A 22,033-nucleotide genomic window follows, 5' to 3' on the forward strand; every position below is an offset into this window, starting at 1 on the left:
AACGCTGCCGCAAGAAAAGAAAGTCGAGACAGAGCAAGTTTGTTTCCAACGAAGGCACACGGTGTATACCGTCAATGTTTGCACTGTTGTGCATATATTTTAACTGCAATATAAATAAAAAGATAAACAGGGATGGGTAAGAAATAAAATAAAATACAATTACCCTGTAACGAGCCCAGAGTCCATATACCAAAAGCCTTATACCAAAATATTCGGCAGATATCCCTGAACAATTTCCCAATGTTGTAAGACCTGTTGCTCACCCTGTATATAGAAGAATAATTTGAAATAAGTTGTTGCTATTTAGCTTAGTTGTGTCAGAGATATGTCACAGACGAGCTACACACAAGAGTTTAGCAAAAAGTTTATTTAAGCGGTAGAAACCATTTTAATTTTTTACTGCTTTTAAAGGAAACTTTCAATAGAATTTATAGAGTTGGGTATTTACACGAAAACCTGTTTTAATGTCTATGCAAGAGAGGAAAAAGTTTTTCTACATACAAAATAGTATTTGGAAATGAAAACCTCAACACTTAAAAAAAATTCTACAGTACCTCTGTTTAATGTCGGTCCTAGGAATCTATGAACCTGAAGCATCTGTTATTGTGTCCATTGCAGACTCCAAATCTGATGATGAAACCTATTTTGACAGCGTCATAAACAAGTTAATTTAGTAGCGTTGAGACCTCTTAGTGAGGGGCCCACGAAATGTATATTTTTGTACAATGGATCTAAAAACATAGACACAGCAAGTAAATGTATCCTTATACCTTCTGTCAAATTTCTGCAGAAGAGCAGCTTTTAAGCTGATGGTCAAGATTAATACTGGATATTATGCATTTATTGACTCATGAAAACAATTGTCAAGTTCACTTGATAGAACATGTAAAAACAGTGATTATTTATTTTTAATCCTCAGTCAAGTTATTCAGAGAATACAGTTTTGAAATTCTAATGTATTGCGAAAATTTATCGATATATCAATAGTACGGCAATGCACAAATATCGAAATTATTTTTATAATCGATATTTCCGATACATCGATGTGACTTTGTGTTCACTACTAACGGTAGAAAAATTCACTTTGGTTGTAAGCAGTTTGTCTTTTTTGTTGTACGACCGATTTCGGAAGCTTAAAGGTACATCATTATCAGATGACACAGAATAATTACAGAATGATGAATATGTGGCGGTCGTGCCAGTCGGTCACGAGGGATCGAATCCATGTCAAGAAACACTTGGGAGCACAGCTGCAGCAACCAGGGCGCCGGCGTCGACGGCCGACAAGAAACTAACTCAGTCTTTGATGAGCTTGTAATGTCCCAAGAATTTTCAAGAAAATGATAGCTGATATACTCGTATACGGCATCGATAAGCACTGCAGCTGTGAATTAGGAAGCCAAGCTCTCGTGATTGGGCATGGACCTCGAGAGCACCATGCAAGGACTCAACTCCTTTAATTTACATTTTCACAGTAATTATGAATTTTTTTTCACTGGTGTTCTTATGACAATTTGAAGTTAATTATTATATCTTTCGGACAACCACCTTGTGTATTGCTTTTCCTTCCTCTGATTCATTCGGAGGAGGCCAGGGGTTTTCCCCTTTTTTGATCTTTTAGAAACCTGTCCTATAAAGGACAAACTACCCACCATTACCCACGAACAAGGAGTAAATAACAAATGTTCGTAATTCTGACAATGGAAACTTCCACTGAAGTTTCGTCGGGCACAAAATTCTCTGCGAAATTTCACCACGATTCGTAGTCCACTAGAAAATTGTTAGTTGAATCAGTGGAAAGATCAGAGGAAAGCAGTGGCATATCAAATCCAATGGTTAGTAAGTATTACGGAGTTCAAACCATTTTTCAAGTAACAGAGTGGAAGCTCCATCTTCAGGGTTCAACAATTTTACATGAAAAATAGCTTTGTATAATAAAACAGTTGCATCAGGATATCGATGCTTCACCAAGGCAAATAAAATTGCTGAACGTTAAAAATGGAGCTGCATTTACGTGGAACATATGTCCAATCCAAACATATTACAGACCGCTGCCAATTTTTGTACTAATAAAAAAAGTTGAACGTTCTTTGTGTGTCTTGTTATGGCAATAGGAACTTGTTAAATATACTTTTTTTAAAAAAAAGGCGGCTGAATGTTTTAAGCTCTTTAAATTAATGTCAGGTCAGATAAGATTCATAATTTTAAAAATAACATTTTAGATCTCGAAATGATAAGAAAAATTAATAAAAATTACGACTGACTTGGTCAGGATTAAAGATTCGCCTCATACTGACAAGACTTGTGTAGGCACTAATTGCATTTCCTGCAACACACTTCACTGATCAAATACTTGGCAATACACCTGATTTCTACTGCCTCACTTAAAGTTATCTGTGCCTTTTTCCTTTAGAGTAAGCTGAAGTTTTGTAGGAAAAGTTCAGTCGTGTAGCTACGATGAACTGTAAACTCTCAAAGATCATAGGCGGGAAGGCTTCTGTTGAAGTAATGGCTTTCCCATAGGACATGCTATGGAAAAGAGACACGCAGCTGTACCCATTCCGGCTATAGCCAACACATGAATTCTCTGAAGACGGCCCATGCCATAACCTTACAGTTAGACCATTTCATGGTTGTTTCTCAGCTACCGCCATAGACCTCAAGCTATGAGTATCCTCGGAAATTCCGACATTTGGCACCAACCTTATCGTTACAGTACCTGCAGTGTCCAATTTTGATGAAAAATGGTGTTAGCTAACAAAGCTTATGTTTGGGTGCGTTAGTTTCTTAGGTCGGTGGTTCTTTAAGCTTTTCCCGCAACTTATGAAATGCAGGTTGCTGTTCACGAACCTCTAATATTTATCAGCCAGCTATATCACTCTCTTGGTACCTCCTGACGACAAGAACTAACTGAAAATGTATACTTTTCTATTTTTACATACTAATTATGAATAGAGACTGTTTACCTATTCCTTTTCTCTCTAGTGATACTTTTACTAGTGGGCCTGTCATCTGTCCCTTTCTCTCCTCCCCCCTCCACCTACAACCAAAGGAAAAGGTTAATTCCAGTCTCTGGTCGAGTGATCTGTGTAAGATCAAGCCAATTAAGAAATATTATTTTCACATATTCGTTACTATCAGCTGCTATTTCTTCCATTTTGAATGTAAATATGTAAAACGTTAATATAGAAATTACCAAGGTAATAACACTTTTAATGCATAGAAATACGACTGCATACTCCAGGTTAGCGGTGAACCACACAAATTTTCACAACCAAACATTTGCAAGATGTCTTATTCGAGAAATCGTTGACTATAGCATTAGACTCCACTTCTTTAACTCAATTTCTCTTCGTTTCTATTTTCCCTGAAGATGGAAAACATTACAGCATTCATCTAGGAAGGAACCTGTCGCTTTGGAATCTGCCTCTTTTATACCTTAATTCTGTATCAGATTAAGGCAGAAATTGCCCTTTATCAATTATTTATTTCAAGAAATGATGGGCACCCAACACATACATAATTACATGGAATTTATTTTTCATGAGAATGTTCGATATGAAAAGACATTTCACAAGATACTTGTAACCTTAGAGAAAGCAAAATTTCAGTTAGTAATACATAAAAATAAAACTGAAAGTACATTTATTAGTATTAGATTTATTAAGAGTCCATGTGAAGAAGATACGTTAGTGGTCAAATTTACTCATGTTATTAGTATTAACATGAAGCAAGCAAGCATTAACGTTTTAAGCTTCCAAATATCAGCCGCAGTGTTGATGCAGTGGTGAGTTAAACGTCGATCATTCATTCATTTCCCCGGCGCCGCAAATTTGGAGACGTCTTTTAAAGCCAATTTTGGTCGCATCCAGAATTTAGAAAGGTGATCCGGAGTCGTTTAGATGCAGTGCAGCATGCTCAGCCTCAGCACACCAACGGCGACAAGTCGTTCGTGCAACACAAATCATGCTTTCCTCTCCGTGTCTGGTGTTGTGTTCGTCGTGCAGTCTACATATATACCATGCTCGTCTTGTCTGTGTTCATCTATCTCATCGTGCAGCTCACATGCACAGCGTAACTATCTTTTTTTTTCTGGTAGCCTCTCAGAACGTCTCGTTTCCGGACGTCACAATTTTGGCCTATCCCGCGAAGGCAGCGGTCAGAATTACGTGCGGCAATTTTTTTTTTCTGGTGCTTCACATGCATGAAACGGTCAGTATCGTCTTGCAGTTAGGTTAGGCCTACGCCTGAGGTGCGCCGTTAGATCTACATCTTGAGGCTCCACATCCGAGCAGCAAAGCAACGTGTAGCAGGCACAGGGTCTCACCAGTACCAGGGGGGCTGGGTCCCTCTCTGGAGCCAGCGATCGGGTCTTTACCTCTGCTCGAAGGAGTCAGCGCGGTTGGACTTGTAGCCGCTGTCACCGAGCGAGCCCTCGTGGCGCAGCGAAGGCAGCGAGTCCCACGGCGAGCGCCTGTGGCCGCCCCCGCCGCCCCCGATGCTCGGCGCCTGCGAGGCCGACCCAGAGCCCAGGGTGGACGACCCGGCGCGCCAGCCGTCCGAGTGGCGGAACCACTGGGCGCGCGCGGACTCGCCCAGGCACGAGGCGCACCTGAACACCGCCACAGCCCACAGCTAGTACCTGCCGGTCCTAGGCCTGGCGCGATGGCCCACGGGTCGGTGGGTGGTCTTCCAGGTTCTAGGCCGGTGTGGAGGCGGCGTTGGTGGGAGTGCTTATGAGCTAGGTTCGGGATCAAGCATGAGGAGGTTGCAGTGAAGATAAGTTGGTGATTTGGATGGTAATATGTTAACGGTGGAGGAAGGATCATGTGCTCTGGTAATGATAATTGGATGATACAAGGAAATAGTAGTTCTGGTGGGTAATGAGTGAGTGAATGTAGTATCCCTGCAGTCGAGGATGATTTTTCCTGGTAGTTGTGGTGGAAGTCTTTGATGTGTTGATACTACTAGTGATACAGATCCTGCGTTAGTGGAAACATAAGTGAGGGTTGGTTGAGAAAGATTAATGTGGCCATCCCAGTGAAGAGCAAGTTGGTACTTGGAATTGCGAATGGTTGAAGGCGAGAGGCGACCCATATTTCGATAACTGGATGAAGAACTGTGCTCTAGAGCTGGTACAAGGGAATAGCAGACTGTTACAGTCAGTTATGTTTTGGAGGATGTGGTGGGACTAGTGTCAAGATCGGTTTTGCTGAAAGTGTTTTTGGAAGTGTTGGAGCATTTGATACTACTGGTAGTAGTGATCATATGCTAATGACAAGGCTCATGGATATTCTTCCAGTTTCTGTTTTAGTGTTATTGGTTCAAGTGGACATAAGAAATAGTTCTGAATCATGTATGTAGCAGTTTGATTGACGACTAATTTGGCACTTTTAATGGTAAAAAGTCCCAGTTGGGACTTACACTCTGAATTACACTCTGGTTTTGACGAATGAAATGCACAAGGATGTACAGCACGGTTCTGGTCAGTAATATGTTGGTGGATGAGGCAGTCCTAGTGTCAGAGTTGATTTAGCTGGAATTAACGGTGGAAGTCTTAGAGCATTTGATGCTTCTGGTAGTAGTGATCACGAGTTAATGACAGGGCTGATGCATATTCTTCCAGTTTCTAGGTTAGGGATGCACATAAGTATTAGTTATGAATCATGTATGTAGCAGTTTGAGTGAAGACTAATTCGGTATTTGTAACGGTAAAAGGGTAGCATAAGAGGGGGGGGGGGGGGGAGGGGAGAGTCATGTTTCGCTAACTAAATGAAGAATTACACTCTGGTACTGACAAAAGAAATGCACAAGGATGTAGGGATCGGTGCTGGTCAGTAATATGTTGTTAGATGAGTTAGTCCTAGTGTTAGGGTTGATTTTACTGGAAGTTATGGTGGGAATGTTGTAAAAGTTGATATGGCTAGTAGTTGTGATAATGTGCTAGTAATGGCTGATGGATGTTCTCCCATTTTATAGGTTGAGATGTTAGTGATTAGTGTTACTGGTTGGAGTGCGTATGAGAACTGGTTGGGAACCATCATAGGCAGTTCCATTTAAGAATAATTTAGTACTTGTGATGGTAAAAGACTTGGGTTTGGGTAGGACCATATTTAGCTACCTGAATAAAAAATTACGCTTTGGTACTGATGAATGGAATGAATAAGGATGTAGGGAGACGGCTCTGATGAGTAAAATTTTGGCAGATGTGGTAGTCCTAGTATCAGGGCTGTTACTGCTGGTAAGTAATGGTAGAAGTGTTGAAGTTCTTAATGATACTGGTACTAGTGATACTGTGCTAGTGATAGGGCTGACAGTGGTGGTATGAATGGTGAAATAGGTAATTTTCTCAATATTTACAGTATAACTATCTGCTCCACCAGTCGATCATAGGACAATACACACCAGCCAAATTTCCAGGGTGACATGTTGGTGTCACTGTTAGGTATGGAGGTATGGCTTGATTGTGAATTGTGTATATGGACATTCCAACTGCGAAAAAGTTGGTATTTGGGATGGCGACTGTGGTGAAAGGATTGTTTTCTTTTCTTTTTTTTTTTTTTTTGGGAAAGGGCAAGATAGATATGTTTCACTGCTTGAATAAAAGCATTTTGGGTATTAGGATGTATCGTTACATAACAGTAGAAATAACTAATTTTGTTTTTAGTATTACCTAATTACATGGCCTAAAACCCAAAATGACCATGGAGGCCTACAAATTGGTATCATTGTCTTAATAAAGAACTGGCAAATATGCAGGGTGTAACAGATGTAAGTGCAGATATTTCTATATATGTTACCTAAATATGTACACATATCAGTGTGCTGGTTGTTTTCCCCCTGTACCAAACAGTCTGCCCATGAGCACATTACATGTTTTATGATCTGATGATTTCTACACAGTCGTAACTGCACCACTAAGTGGACTACAACTGTCAGCATAAACTAAACACTTTTTGCTCATATGTTCATACTTAAACACATGCCCTCCTGCCCAGGCGAATATAAGCATTAATGGCTTGCTCTTGCCACATGTACTTGGAGGTGCCATCCAACCTAAAAGCACAAAACTTTTTATAGCTATAATTATTAGTCTGCAGATGACGTAAATACAGGTGTAATGTTGTTCAGTACACCATACTCAGTCACCAATAGAAATATCTGCATTTACACCCATTAGAAAATACTGGATTGTTCTGTTCAGTAATATGTTAATGTTTGGAATAGTGCTAGTGCCAGGGGTGATGGTGCTGGTAGAAATAGTGGAAGTACTTTTTGTCAATGATACCAATAGTGGTGATAGTGTTCTAGTGACAGGACAGGTGCTGGTATTAATAAAGGAAGTACTGAAGTAACTGATTCTACAAGTAGTAGTAGTGACCCTGACAGTTAGTACCTGCCACTTCTGATGATGGCACACAGTGTGAGGTATGCCCACTCCATTTTCATGGCATGGTGTTGTTCTGCTGATGTGAACCATTGTGAGTCCTTTTCAGGAACAACACATGTGACATTTCTAGTGAAGAATGAATTGGTATTCTCCTTTGAGAAATATTGGTGCAAGAGATATGTTCCTCTTTTGTAATGAAGGATTGTCCATTGGTGAAGGTAAATGGAGGACAGAAAAAATGTTAGACTATTCTTATGCAATTTTCACAATGAGAAGGTGATGAGTTTAGTGTTACTGGTGAGGGTGAACGTGAGGCATGGTTGGGAATGATGTATGTGGTAGCTACAATGAAGAATGAGTTAGGTTTTGGGATGACAGCAGAGGTGAAGCACTGAGTGGTAATGGTGTGTTCCACTTTCAGTGGACTGGTACTGTTAAATGGAAGATAGATGAAAATATTGGACTCTTCTGCTTAGTAAAATGTTGACTGTTGTGGTAGTGCTAGTGATGGCCTTATGGTTCTGGTAATATCAGTTGAACTTTTGGTGTCGTTGATACTTCCAGTAATGATAGCACCCACTGCACACAGTAGTTGCCATGTGCTGTTCCTAATACTAACCACTCATGGGATGACCGACAAGTTGATGGATACTGGTGAGTATGCATATGAAACCTGGTTGCAAATGAAGTTTTTGACACGTGCAGTGAAGAATTACTGAGTGGTGCCTGTGAGGCATAGCTGTGTGGAAGTGACTTGTTGAACTGCCCTAGAGAAGAACTGTGCACTGATGGAATGAAATGGAGGACAGCTGGAAGTGTTACAATTTTATAGAGAGTAATACCCTGTAAGTTGAACATTTTGGTAGTGTTTGTGGTGGTGCTAATGGTGCTGTCAATGGCAGAGGAAATGCTGGTATTAATGATGCTAGCAGAACAAAAAGTGTTAGCGTTGGTGTTCCTGGTTGTTGTTTAGTACTATGGAGAGCAATTACAATTTATGGCTCAAAGGTGAAGAACAGATGAGGATGATGAGGTAGTGCTGCTGATATGGAAATGATTGTATTTGTGAGATGCAACTGAAATAAACACCACAGTGATAAAGGACTGTTTCTGGTACTGCTGTTAATGGTTTTGTTGGTGGATGTGATGTGGAGGTAGTAATGCATTTTGCAGTGTTTATGGTACATGGTAGATTGTTAAAAAGATAGAGGCAACAAGAATTGTATGCGAATAAATTAACTGTCTTGTTCAGGAATGAAGAACTACCACAGCAATTAAATGGTGATGGACATCATAGCAGTGTCAAAATGAAATGGGAATAATACATGAGTACAAAAATGAAGTCTTTTAGAATAAACAGGTTGACATGTTGGTCGAGGTGGTTATGGTTGTGGCTTTGGTGATGGTGGTGTTGGTGGTAGTGGTGGTGGTGGTGACATAGGTGATGGTATTGGTAATAATATCAGTGGTTTTGTTAGTGCTCTTGGTGGTTGTTGTAATGGTAGAGGCTGCAATGATGAAGGGAGGGAAATGATATGAGAAAATAGCAATGGTTGTACTGATTTTGTACATAATGGTTGTGAGACTGTGGTGGTACTGATATAGAAGAGGTTGTATCAGAAGCAATTGTATATGTGGCTGTGAGCATGAGAGGTGGCTATGTGTGTGTGTGTGGCACAAACACTTCTATAATTCCAAAACTGACCATCACTGGACATTTCCGAATCTCATACATCAAGTAGTATGCTATGACATCTTATGTGCGCACATGTTGTGTGTTGTCACAGTCTGGAAGATAATGAATGACTTTGCAAAAGTGTGTCTGGCAAAAACTGTAAAAGTAGTGTTGAATGAATGCTAGCGATGACTATAACAAATAGTTTGGGCATCATGGTGTCTGCAGTGAAAAATGAAGTATATAGATGTTCGAAATAAGTAATCGACTAGGTAAAGGACGTTGTGTACTGATGCAGCTGGTTGCAGCGTGAGCTGTACTAGCTGTTCTAGTGGCAGCTATGTTTGTGACGGTTCTGGTGGGAATGCAACATATCCGTAGTAGTGAGTAACTGTGGGGACAGATTCACAAGTGTGTTTGTTGTCCAGCAATCCATAATCTTGGGATGTAGCAGTATTTCTACATTCTCAAAAGGGAAGCTGGCAAAAAAGAAAATTGCAGACTTTTCTCGGAAGTCATAGACAATAAGCTGACTGCCCTCAGTTGCTGTGGTTCAGTAGTTATGAGCCTGTTATATTTATAAACTCTTCCTTTTCACATAGACAATGATAACTTTTAATTTGTTATTTTTTCTGAAAGAGAAAATTACATTCACACTTGTAAACTGGCTTAGAGGTACACATTCACAACCATAGTGTGATGCAAAGTGCCAGAAGGAAATTAGTATACAGATATCCTAGCCACTGCTGAGCTCCACCTACAAGTGTTGGAGAGAGAGAGAGCCCTTCGTCTTCACATTTTTATTTGCAACACGGTAGGATTAAATACGAAAACAGAAGTGCTATGTATTTACTGAGACTGATCTGCAGCCAGATAATGAAATTCTAAAGAGTACATCATAAATATTTTATAGCGATTTACAGATAAATAATCATCCCGAACTACTGATCAACAGGTGATCGATAAAAATGTTAAATAAAGCTCAGTAAATATAAGTTTGGTCAAAGTCACCGTTGTATTTACTGTTGAGGAAATTTACTAGTATTTTTAGCACAATCTTGCACACTGGGCCCAGATAAAATGACCTACTCCCGTTCACTTCTTGTGTTACGAGAGACCTGAAATTAGGGACGCTCTCCTGTCGCGGTTCTTCTCCCAGTCGGTGAAGGTCGCATCTTTACTGTGGATTCAGTCATTGGCTCTATCATGATCTGTGTTAATGTGGAAAAAACCGAGAGGCGAAACCACAAGCATGAACTGCCACAGGTGACCAGCAGGCACACAAACGCTCTTGCTGTGGGTCCCACCGACTACAAAGCATCCAAGGAACTGCTCGGCCGCACCACCCGGCCTGAGCCTCTGGAGACTGTTCCTGGAGTTAGACGAAAACTGTCAGGAATTCAGCATCTGAGAAGTATTCTTGTATGTGTGTGTGTCTCCGTCGCTTGGCTGCACACTTGCCCCACCGCTATGCCACACCGTCATTGTGTCAGGATGAGGAAGATCAACAACATACATCATAAACAAAACGAAATTTCAATATTTAATTATATCTGATGTGCTGATGACATAATTTTTATCTGGCACAATGTATCGGAAATTTTGACAGACACAAACAATTTCAACGATTTTCACACTCAGATTGTCACATAACCAGACTTCGTTTTATAACCGAAAGAAGCCTTTCATACACTTATGTCGATCGAAATATTTTATAACGTTTGCGACGTTATTATAGAGATGTAGGAACTCTTCCCAAGACAAATAACGTAGAGCTCCTGGACATTTTAACGTAAAAGAATTTGTATTTTAAATGGTAATCACATTGCAGATCATCAGTTCCATAGACTCACGCACAAAACTTTCACAAAAATATCCTTATAATTTTCCCTGTGACAATGAATTCTTCAATACTCACATTTTCTTCAGTCTCAGTGAGCTTAGAGGATTGGACGGTGTTTTTGTCGGCATTTGTCCCTTCCATAGTATAATTTTCTTTCCAAATGCATCCCCATCAAACCAGAAATAAGTCTTTTCTCACCTTGTAGTGTCGTAGTGTACGTCCCCGGTAGCTGAGAAGTCAGAACGACAGAATGTCAATCCTAAGGACCCGGGGTCGATTCCCAGCTGGGTCGGAGACTTTCTCCACTCAGGGACTGGTCGTTGTGTTGTCCTAATCATCACCATTTCATCTCAATCGACGCGCAAGTTGCCAGAGTGGCGTCAAATCGAAAGACTTGCACCAGGCTAACGGTTTACCCAATGGGAGACCCTAGTCACACGACATTCATTCTCTGTCGTACTGTGAGCAGTGTGCAGTCAAGTCCACTTAATATGCTAAGTCTACAGTCCATTTTGGGTGTTCTAGTTTTCGTTCTTGCTCTCATTTTTCCTTCATAAATTCGTTAAATTCCATCGAATACTCATGCAGCCGACAGTGTAATCATCGACATACGACTGTGCTGCAAGAGTGCCGCGGTTGACAAGCAAAGGGGTCCTGCTATCTAAAGAAATGGCCTCCCGGACCATCACACCTGGTTGTAGGCCTGTATGGAAGGTGGCAGTCAGGGTGGTACCCCACCGCTGTTTGGGGCGTCTCCATACAAGTCTTCTCTGGTCATCAGGACTCATTTCAGACTCATCACTGAAGATAATTCTATTACAGTCAATGAGATTCCAGTTCTTCGTTGGACTTCGTATTAAACGCGCCCTGGAGCTCACCGCCTCTTTGGACTCAATCGTCAACCCATCCACTAACTCACCGCCTCGCTCACTTCGTCTCCAACACATCTTCGAACTCACTGTCTCGCTATAATTCTTCTGTAACATTTCCTCGAGCTCACAGCCTTGCTGGGATCCTGCAATCCGTCCTCGAGCTCCAAACTCGCAGGTCTCCATCGTGAACTCTTCCTCGAAGTCACTGCCTTGCATGACGCTATTTCCAATTCATGATAATTAATTGAAACCATCAGCTACCGACAGGTGTTATTGATACACCTCGATGGGGACAGCTGAAAATGTGTGCCCCGACCGGGACTAAAACCCGGGATCTCCTGCTTACTTGGCAGAGGTTCTATCCATCTGAGCTACCGCGGACACAGATGAATAGCACGACAGCAGGGACTTATCCCTTGCACGCTTCCCGTGAGACTCACATACCCAACTGTCCACGATTTACATACGTAATGTACCTAATAGATATTTTCCCATCCACTCATTACTCGCGCATACTAAGGTACTCTCCTCTAGCAGCCAACGCTCACTCCCGACTACGGCCTCACGAAAATTCAAATGCAATGTCAGTGACTGACTTTCAGCCAGAACATACCAGTACAACGTCCGTGACTGACTTTCAGTCGGAACCAAGTAGTGCGGTCTCACGTCCTGAGAAACTATGTTATTGTATTCTGTTATTAGACTCAAATATAGTACAACTGTTCGTTGGTACCCTGACACATTAATTGTAATGTTCTCCTCTCCACGGTGACAGTCACTTTAAAACAGCAACTGATGAAAGAAATGCAACCAACATTTTGGCAGGTGTAACATGTTATCCACATGTCAATGCGAGAAAATTTGATTGTGAGAATAGGATCACCCAAAGGAGAGTTCTACGAATATTAAATTCCAGTGCATTTCATACTTTCCACATACTGGTCCATCAACAGATTCATAACAATGACTTATAAAATCGGTTGCAGTTCTTCAAAAATCGAGTTTGGCTGGGAGATGCGACTGTACAACGTCTGTGGTCTGTCAATGGGTTTTCAAAATCCCATCACTGTTATCTGTTTTATTGCTAGTGCTCTAAATAGCCACGTATCTCCACATTTCCAAAGAAATAAGCAGTCGCAGTTAGTGGAAGACGTCCCACTGGACACAAGGCAATAAATCTGGTGCTAACATGTACGATATCCCACCTGTTTCGCACTGCAAACTATAGAACCTCTTAGTGATACCCGATGACATGAATAGTCATATAGAAAACCGACTGTGGTGGGTTGAGTTCAAATGATATTCTAAGTCCAGCATCGTAAGCCTTTCTAGCGCGTATAAATGCTTAAGATCAATGATTTTAGTATTTTATATGATAATTACAACAATACAGACAAGAACCAAACATTACTGTTTACATTTGGTACAACAGGGAAAATATTTGTGGGACCTCTTTATCTGATAGTGGGACAGTGGACTGTGATGCAGTTGTCTCGTTACCATCTAATCGAGTTCCACATATGTTGTTTGTGATGCAGTTGTTTTGTTACCATCTGATTAGGTTCCACACATGTTGTAATCCATACACTTTTAGAGGCTTGACACAGCATACGGTGCCGCCACCAAGACTGCCCAAGAAGGGGAGAGAGAGAGAGAGAGAGAGAGAGACCGATTAGCTGTTGAGCAACATGACTGGCGATCGGGTTTTTGCAGCAACTTCGGTAGTTGCTCTAGTGCAGACGCATTGAATGCTTCGCTCTCATTCAATATCGTGAGTTGGCCAGCAGTAATGCAGTTAGCTTCAACTTGCTGCACCTGTTTCAGGTAACGTATCCTTATTCTCGTGGCTTAGTTTCGACGCACCGACGTAGAGTTCTCGCAGTCAGCTCTCTCTCTCTGTAGGGTCTGAGTTTTGATTTCGTTGCCTTTACTGAACTTCTTAATGTGTTTGCCATTTGTACAGTAGGAAGCAAACTCGCCAGATCACCTATATTGTGAGTGAACAAACATAGTCATGCGTCAGAGCTACCTCGATATTTTATATTCCTGTTATTTTTCAATACACGTCTGTGTTTAACTTCAGTGATGGCCTTTCACTTACTATAGCTTTCCCTTGTCCCTTTTATTAATTATATCATCGACTTGGCAACAAAACCTTGGAAGTAAGTGACGAAGGCCTTCGCAGCCCAAGGACTGAAGATCAGCAGGTGATAGTCTCTCTAGCCGTCTAACAGCTCATTCTCATTCGTTTAAACTCAGTCAGCACTAAATGACGACATCCATGTTCACTGTAAAAGCCCATTACGAGCACGTGATAAAAGTACATAAATGTGTTCGCAGTTAAGAATATGGACAACCTTCAGCTGTATAATGTAAGGACAACGATGAAAATTTGCTTATGGCAAGCGGCCGCCTTAGTATAAGGCTATCCGAGAAGGCGCCGTGACTCGAGCCAAACTTCCATATGTTGTCAACCATGTGTATATAACCTGCACTCGTACGTCCATTATGTATATTCCCGTACAGAGGAGACCTGCTTGCACAGTTTCGGCGGATAAATATGGTATTGCAATGCCTGAACAATACAGGCACTAACATATCGTAAGTGACAAAACTTTCGTTTGCTGCAACGTTACATTGTTGAAATTCTCTTAGAAGATTCTTTCCAATGCCACAGAAAAAAGTGCATGGTTACACATAAAAGGCAAAGTCGTATCCATAATTCGCCAGTTATAAACGTTACAAATTACTTGCACATGGCAAAAAATCCTCCCGATTGCCCTTTATAACTAAGCGAACAACTGATCTCGATATATTTAGTCGCTCGAGATGTATTTTGGGTGCCCGATCTTAAATGCTTCAACTTGGATAAATATACCATGCCCTGGCAGTCTTAACGATTCTGTAAATGAATGAGACAGTGAGCCTGAGTATAGAGAAATTGCTCTAACAGTTAACGAGTCGAATCATCACCTTTGTTAAAATCATCATACTTTCACCTCGGTTTTCTCAACCTCCGAAATCGTTCTGCTTCTGTACTCAAGTGTACCTCACAGATTCCACTGTTCACGTCCCTAAGCGTTGGCGGCTAGACACTGCTTGAAGCTTCGCGAATGTTGAACACGCCAAAGTCAAGATAATCTAATTCGGCAGCGCACCAGGTAGCATTGTACCTGTTCCTCAACATCGTCATGACAGATTGTCACTTACCTTTTTATTTGTTTAATCCTTCGGGGTGGCAGATCATCTCCAATAAAGCATAGTGTAATGTGCGGCATGACGAACAGGATTTTTTGAAAATATAATCGTGTCCGAATACATATGTTGTAGGAACTATGCTCGATTGAGAACGATGGCGTCAATGTATATAACGGCTACTCGGCTTCTATGTGTCTTCGACACAGTAGTTGTCAGAGTAAAGTGAATGCACAAACTGCGCCTCACTACCATTCCGTAATATTTGGTTCTTACGTTAACTGGATAGCTTGTGTTGTATACTATTGTTTTTATGAAAACGGTACGAAAAGTTTTCGTACACAAAGATGGAAAGAAACCATGTCATTTGTATGTAAAAATAAAAGAACTAATGCAGGAGAATATGGCCTTGTAATCGACCACAAAAATGTTCCTAATATCGCCTCAGCAGTGGGTGCCGCTGGAATGATTCATGTCGTACACATGTGCCTACTTACCCTTAACGTTTTTTGTATTGTTTTTATTACTTTCGTCAATATAATAAAACTTTATTAATTTTTTTCTATACGTAAGAAAAGAGGATGGAATGGTCAACGTGAAATGTTAGGGCTACGAGCTGTGTTGCTCGGAGTAAAGAGACAGCAACATTGGAAGTTCAGGAGTACTGCAAGCTGCTCAAATTACACTACAAAAAATAAGGAAGAGGAAATCTGAATTATTGCTCCAGAAAAAAAAGTTCGAGAATACAAACAAAGCTGACAGTAGATTTAGAAACTGAACTTGTTAACTACTGCAGTGAAATAGAGAAGAATGTTTTTGGTATTACTAGAATGACATATTGCAGATAGGTTTCCATTTACACGTGAAACACAATCTTCCCTATCTACAAGGGTGTGCTGAAAAGTAATGCCTCTGAATAATTTATTCTGTTCTCAATGTAGGTTGAGGTGCTGCATGTCAGACATACTATTCCGTCGACATATCCCGTTTCGGTGACACATATTGCAACACTCTGCCACTAGAGGGCTCTGATTTGTAGCGTGTAACGTGGGGTTGCGTAACTGAGTAATATTACTGTGTAAAAAGCAGTGTGCTGTAATCGACTTTGTAACCGAAGAGTTCGTCAACAGCTGGAACAGCTCCTTCTTTAGCATGATAATGCCAGTGCGACGTCTGCAGCAACCCGACAGCCTGGGTTCGCAGTCACAGATCATGCAACATTTGGTCCCGACTTGGCCCCATCCGATTGTCATCTGTTTCCAGAATTTAAAGAACACCTTCCAGGACTTCGCTTGGATAGTGATAACGTGGTGCAAGTAGATGTGAGATTGCGGCTCCGTCAGCGAAGTCAAATATTCTGCAATAACGGTATCAACAAACTGGTCTTTCGTGTGCAGAAATGTGTTCATCCCCAGGATGACTATGTTGAGAAATAAATACGTAGACATGAAAAATAAAGATGTAGAACGTTAATAAAGTCTGTTTTATTTAAAAAGCTTTAAGAGTTTGCACATAAAAATTTCTGAGATAATAGTTTTCAGAATGACCTCGTATTTTCTAAATCAAACCAGAATGCCGATCCAAAGTAAATGGCTTTAATTGTCGGAGAGGTACGCAACGTAACGTTCTCAGTCCGAACTCTTCAGTCTTCCAAGAATTAGGAGCTTAGAGTTCTATAACGACAAACTGTTTTCCATATATTCCTTTTGGTCCTCATGGTTTTATCGGAAAAGAGAGAGAAACTTAATATGAACGTCACCTGCTTCTCTCTTTTGTCAATATACAACTCTACGCCCTCCCTCCCTACGATTATTTTCCTCAGAAAAGAAAAAGAAATCAATTTAAGTAAACCAGCGCCTCCTGCACCCATAGCAGCATTCCATCAGTCAACAGGGATTCAAAGCGAGACAATTTTTCAGAGCACGAAACATTTTGTTTCCTGTCTGTAGCACAAGAGGAAGGTATTTCGAATTTAACGCTAGCTGTTCACAATACATGAAATCAGGAGGTGACAAAATTTGTCAGAGACAAAGAGTTAAAACAGCTGTGTCCGCTATGAAACAGCTACAAAGTACAGTCCCCTTGATTCCTAATTTCGCCTGGTGGCTAATATTAGGAAGAACGGTGGATGGAATTAGGGACACGCTTTCAAAAATTTACATTTTTAGATTTTTCAAAGCCGGCTTAACTGATTCACCTAGTAAATGGTCAGAACTGATTTTTGGAGAACAAATTCTTGGAAAATAAAATAGGGTGGTTATTCGAAAGATGAACCATGGACCTTGCCGTTGATGGGGAGGCTTACGTGCCTGGGCGATATACACTCCTGGAAATGGAAAAAAGAACACATTGACACCGGTGTGTCAGACCCACCATACTTGCTCAAGACACTGCGAGAGGGCTCTACAAGCAATGATCACACGCACGGCACAGCGTTCACACCAGGAACCGCGGTGTTGGCCGTCGAATGGCGCTAGCTGCGCAGCATTTGTGCACCGCCGCCGTCAGTGTCAGCCAGTTTGCCGTGGCATACGGAGCTCCATCGCAGTCTTTAACACTGGTAGCATGCCGCGACAGCGTGGACGTGAACCGTATGTGCAGTTGACGGACTTTGAGCGAGGGCGTATAGTGGGCATGCGGGAGGCCGGGTGGACGTACCGCCGAATTGCTCAACACGTGGGGCGTGAGCTCTCCACAATACATCGATGTTGTCGCCAGTGGTCGGCGGAAGGTGCACGTGCCCGTCGACCTGGGACCGGACCGCAGCGACGCACGGATGCACGCCAAGACCGTAGGATCCTACGCAGTGCCGTAGGGGACCGCACCGCCACTTCCCAGCAAATTAGGGACACTGTTGCTCCTGGGGTATCGGCGAGGACCATTCGCAACCGTCTCCATGAAGCTGGGCTACGGTCCCGCACACCGTTAGGCCGTCTTCCGCTCACGCCCCAACATCGTGCAGCCCGCCTCCAGTGGTGTCGCGACAGGCGTGAATGGAGGGACGAATGGAGACGTGTCGTCTTCAGCGATGAGAGTCGCTTCTGCCTTGGTGCCAATGATGGTCGTATGCGTGTTTGGCGCCGTGCAGGTGAGCGCCACAATCAGGACTGCATACGACCGAGGCACACAGGGCCAACACCCGGCATCATGGTGTGGGGAGCGATCTCCTACTCTGGCCGTACACCACTGGTGATCGTCGAGGGGACACTGAATAGTGCACGGTACATCCAAACCGTCATCGAACCCATCGTTCTACCATTCCTAGACCGGCAAGGGAACTTGCTGTTCCAACAGGACAATGCACGTTCGCATGTATCCCGTGCCGCCCAACGTGCTCTAGAAGGTGTAAGTCAACTACCCTGGCCAGCAAGATCTCCGAATCTGTCCCCCATTGAGCATGTTTGGGACTGGATGAAGCGTCGTCTCACGCGGTCTGCACGTCCAGCACGAACGCTGGTCCAACTGAGGCGCCAGGTGGAAATGGCATGGCAAGCCGTTCCACAGGACTACATCCAGCATCTCTACGATCGTCTCCATGGGAGAATAGCAGCCTGCATTGCTGCGAAAGGTGGATGTGCATTGTACTAGTGCCGACATTGTGCATGCTCTGTTGCCTGTGTCTATGTGCCTGTGGTTCTGTCAGTGTGATCATGTGATGTATCTGACCCCAGGAATGTGTCAATAAAGTTTCCCCTTCCTGGGACAATGAATTCACGGTGTTCTTATTTCAATTTCCAGGAGTGTAGTTAGCCGTACTGTAGGTGCAACCGCGACGGAGGGGTATCTGTTGAGAGGCCACACAAACGTGTGGCTCCTGAAGAGGGGCAGCAGGCTTTTCAGTAGCTGCAGGGGCAACAGTCTGATTGATTGACTGATCTGGCCTTGTAACACTAACCAAAACGGCCTTGCTGTGCTGGTACTGCGAACGGCTGAAAGCAAGGGGTAACTGCAGCTGTAATTTTTCCCGAGGGCATGCAGCTCTACTGTATGGCTGAGAGCTGCATCAAACCAGTCTCTGGACTGAAGACCACAACAACAACAACATTCGTAAGATGCACTGAATTTCCACACTGACTATACAGTATTTCTTGATTTTTTTCTTTTTCTAGAGCCAAAGTCATGTAAAATATTCGAAAAGATGTTTCCTCTATTTGACTGTACGAGTGTATAATGCTTTTATTTAACTGTCTAGAGTTCGACCTTATCCCATTTTCATGTGTTATAATGTCAACAGTCATCCGACTTGTGTGACACTTTCGGCGATGACTTGCGTTTCACATAAGTTGGACGATTGTTAACGTTGTAACACCTGAATTAATCATCTTGTGGTGCACTTCTTCTTGTTGTCTCCGTGCTTTCTATGAAAGCAGCCGCGCGGGGTAGCCGCGAGTTCTGCGGCGCCTTGCGACGGTCCGCACGGCTTCCCCCGTCGGAGGTTCCAGTCCTCGCTCGGGCATGGGTGTGTGTGTTGTTCTTAGCGTAAGTTAGTTTAAGTCAAATTAAGTAGTGTGTAAGCCTATGGACCGATGACCTCAGCAGTTCGGTCCCATAGGAACATACCACAAACTTCCAGTTTCCAACACCTAAAAAGGCTGAAATCTAAATAGTGAAATAAACACGTTATTTGCAGTCAAAAGGCGGAAATGTGCGTTTGAAAAACATACTAAAATTAATTTAGTAAAAAAAAAACGACTGAGTGATCAGATGCCGACAATCTACCGTTGCCGACCAGCCCGTGTGTCATCATCTTCCATATACCATCATTTGGATGGAGTGTAGAGGGGCACGGGATCAGTACGCCGGTCTCCCGGACATTTTAAGCTTTCCACACATTTGGGCGGCTACTTCTCACTCTAGTAACTCTTCGAATAGTCACACCGAGTTGACTACAGGCCCACTAAGGAAAATTCCCTGGCAGTACCGGGAACTGTACCTGGATCTCCTACCTAGCCGTCAGACACGCTGACAGCTCTGCTATGGAGGAGAATTAATGGACAGTCCAATCTCACTATTGTGACCACCGCCTATGTTTTACGTCAATGTCCAATAAGAACTCAGCACTAGCTGTGGAAGTAATACAAAGCGTGTCGGTGGGACGCGGACAACAGAACAGTCATTGTCGTAACTCGGAGATGGAGAGATTTGTCTGACGTCCCAAAGGGTATCATCATTGGTTTACGGGCCAAGGGTGGTTTCATTTCCGGCGCTGTTGAAAACCGGCTACTGGGCAACTGCGGTGCACCAAGGGCCAAAGACGATAGCGTTTCAAAATGGCTGCGGAGATGTGTACCGGCGAATAGACGTGGAACTGTTGAGCAATTGACCGTGCAAATGAACCAAGCGGCTACGAACATTGTCTCTGCAACTGCCGTCCAGCGAACATTGTTGCATATGGGCGTTCTCAACAGGCCCTGGTTCATGCATTCATGCTGGCTGCTGCTTATCAGCGACGTAGGCTGGACTTTGCGCGCCAGTACCGCTACTGCACGCCCACTCAGTTGTGAGAAGTGGCCTTTCCAGATAAATCTCGTTTTATGCTCCATCGGACCGTTGACCGTTGTCATGAATGACGTGAACCGTCTGAAGACAGACACACTGCAACAATGGTCGGAAGGGTCCAGGCCGGAGGAGGTGGTCTGGGGAATATTTTCCTAACATTCCGGAAGGCGCAATGGATCAACAAAAGAACGTATCTATCCTTGGTGACTATGCCCACCCATACATGCAGTTTGTTTTTCAAAAAAAATGGTTCAAATGGCTCTGAGCACTATGGGACTCAACATCTTAGGTCATAAGTCCCCTAGAACTTAGAACTACTTAAACCTAACTAACCTAAGGACATCACACACACCCGTGCCCGAGGCAGGATTCGAACCTGCGACCGTAGCAGTCCCGCGGTTCCGGACTGCAGCGCCAGAACCGCTAGACCACCGCGGCCGGCGCAGTTTGTTTTTCCTCGGCACGAGAGCTTCATACCAGTTGGACAGTGCAAGGTGGCACACAGATCGCAGTGCACATACGTGTTTCGAAGAGCCCAAGGATAAGTTTGCCACACTCCTCTGGCGATCAGAGTCCCTGGATTGGAAACCAATAAAGAATCTATGGGACCACCTCCACTGGGCTGTTTGCGCTATGAATCTTCAACCGAGAAACGTGACTCAGCTGGCTACGACACTGGAGTCGACATGACTCCACAACCCTGTCGGTACCTTCCAGAACCTCAGTGACTCTGTTCCTGTCTGGTTGTTCAGGCTTTTGACAGGTGGCCACGTTTATGTGACTGAACAGTGTGTGTCTCCCTCCAGGGTTTTTTTTTATCAGAGTAAAAACAAAACCCTTATACTGTCATTTTGTCGTCTGTCTGTCCAACTGTTAACACCCCTTTTTCTCAGGAACGGGCAGAAGTAAACAAGCTGAAATTTATGTCACCTGCTCGATGTACGGTCTCTTAGCGGTATGAAAGATGCTCTAAGTCAATGCAGTCGAAAGATACCGCCATACATGTCACATAGGCATGCGTATTCAAATACAGAGATATGTTAACAGGCAGAACACGGCACTGCGGTCAGCAATGCCTATATACACACATCAAAAAGTTTTACATCACCCCGGTTCTCAGAACTCCTGAAGATAGACGTTGACTGTGGATCTTCTATCACAGACGCAGTCCCTTTGACTGTTCATAGATGTCACTAAACCTGTCCAAAGATGAAAACAACCGTGCATGAGCAACGCCTATTAGACGGAGGGGGTTCGACAGCCGATCAATTCCAGTCGTTCCACCAGGAAGGAGGTACACTGCTGTTGTTGTCTGTAGTTCAACCATGCCTGGACGGTCAATACCGAGGTTCTATCGCGTCCGCATTTTTACTTTGTACCAGGAAGGGCTTCCAACAAGGGAAGTGTCCAGGCGTCTCGGAGTGACATGGAGGAGATAGAGAGAGACAGTAACTGTCGATGGCATGCCTCGCTCAGGCCGCCCAAGGGCTACTATTGCAGTGGATGACCGCTACCTACGGATTATGGCTCGGAGGAACTCATTCAGCAACGCCATAATG

General features: G+C 43.1%; 1 protein-coding gene across 1 annotated transcript in view; it reads right to left on the reverse strand.

The window, feature by feature from the left end:
- LOC126101405 (protein still life, isoform SIF type 1-like) overlaps positions 1–22,033 on the reverse strand; it is a 276,203-nt gene that overhangs the window by 20,257 nt on the left and 233,913 nt on the right. Inside the window, exon 10 of the mRNA XM_049912068.1 lies at positions 4,379–4,612. Coding sequence (XP_049768025.1) covers positions 4,379–4,612 — 234 coding nt within the window. The remainder of the gene's footprint in view (positions 1–4,378; positions 4,613–22,033) is intronic.

This window comes from Schistocerca cancellata, chromosome 9 (assembly GCF_023864275.1).
Source record: "Schistocerca cancellata isolate TAMUIC-IGC-003103 chromosome 9, iqSchCanc2.1, whole genome shotgun sequence".
NCBI classification, from domain to species: domain Eukaryota; kingdom Metazoa; phylum Arthropoda; class Insecta; order Orthoptera; family Acrididae; genus Schistocerca; species Schistocerca cancellata.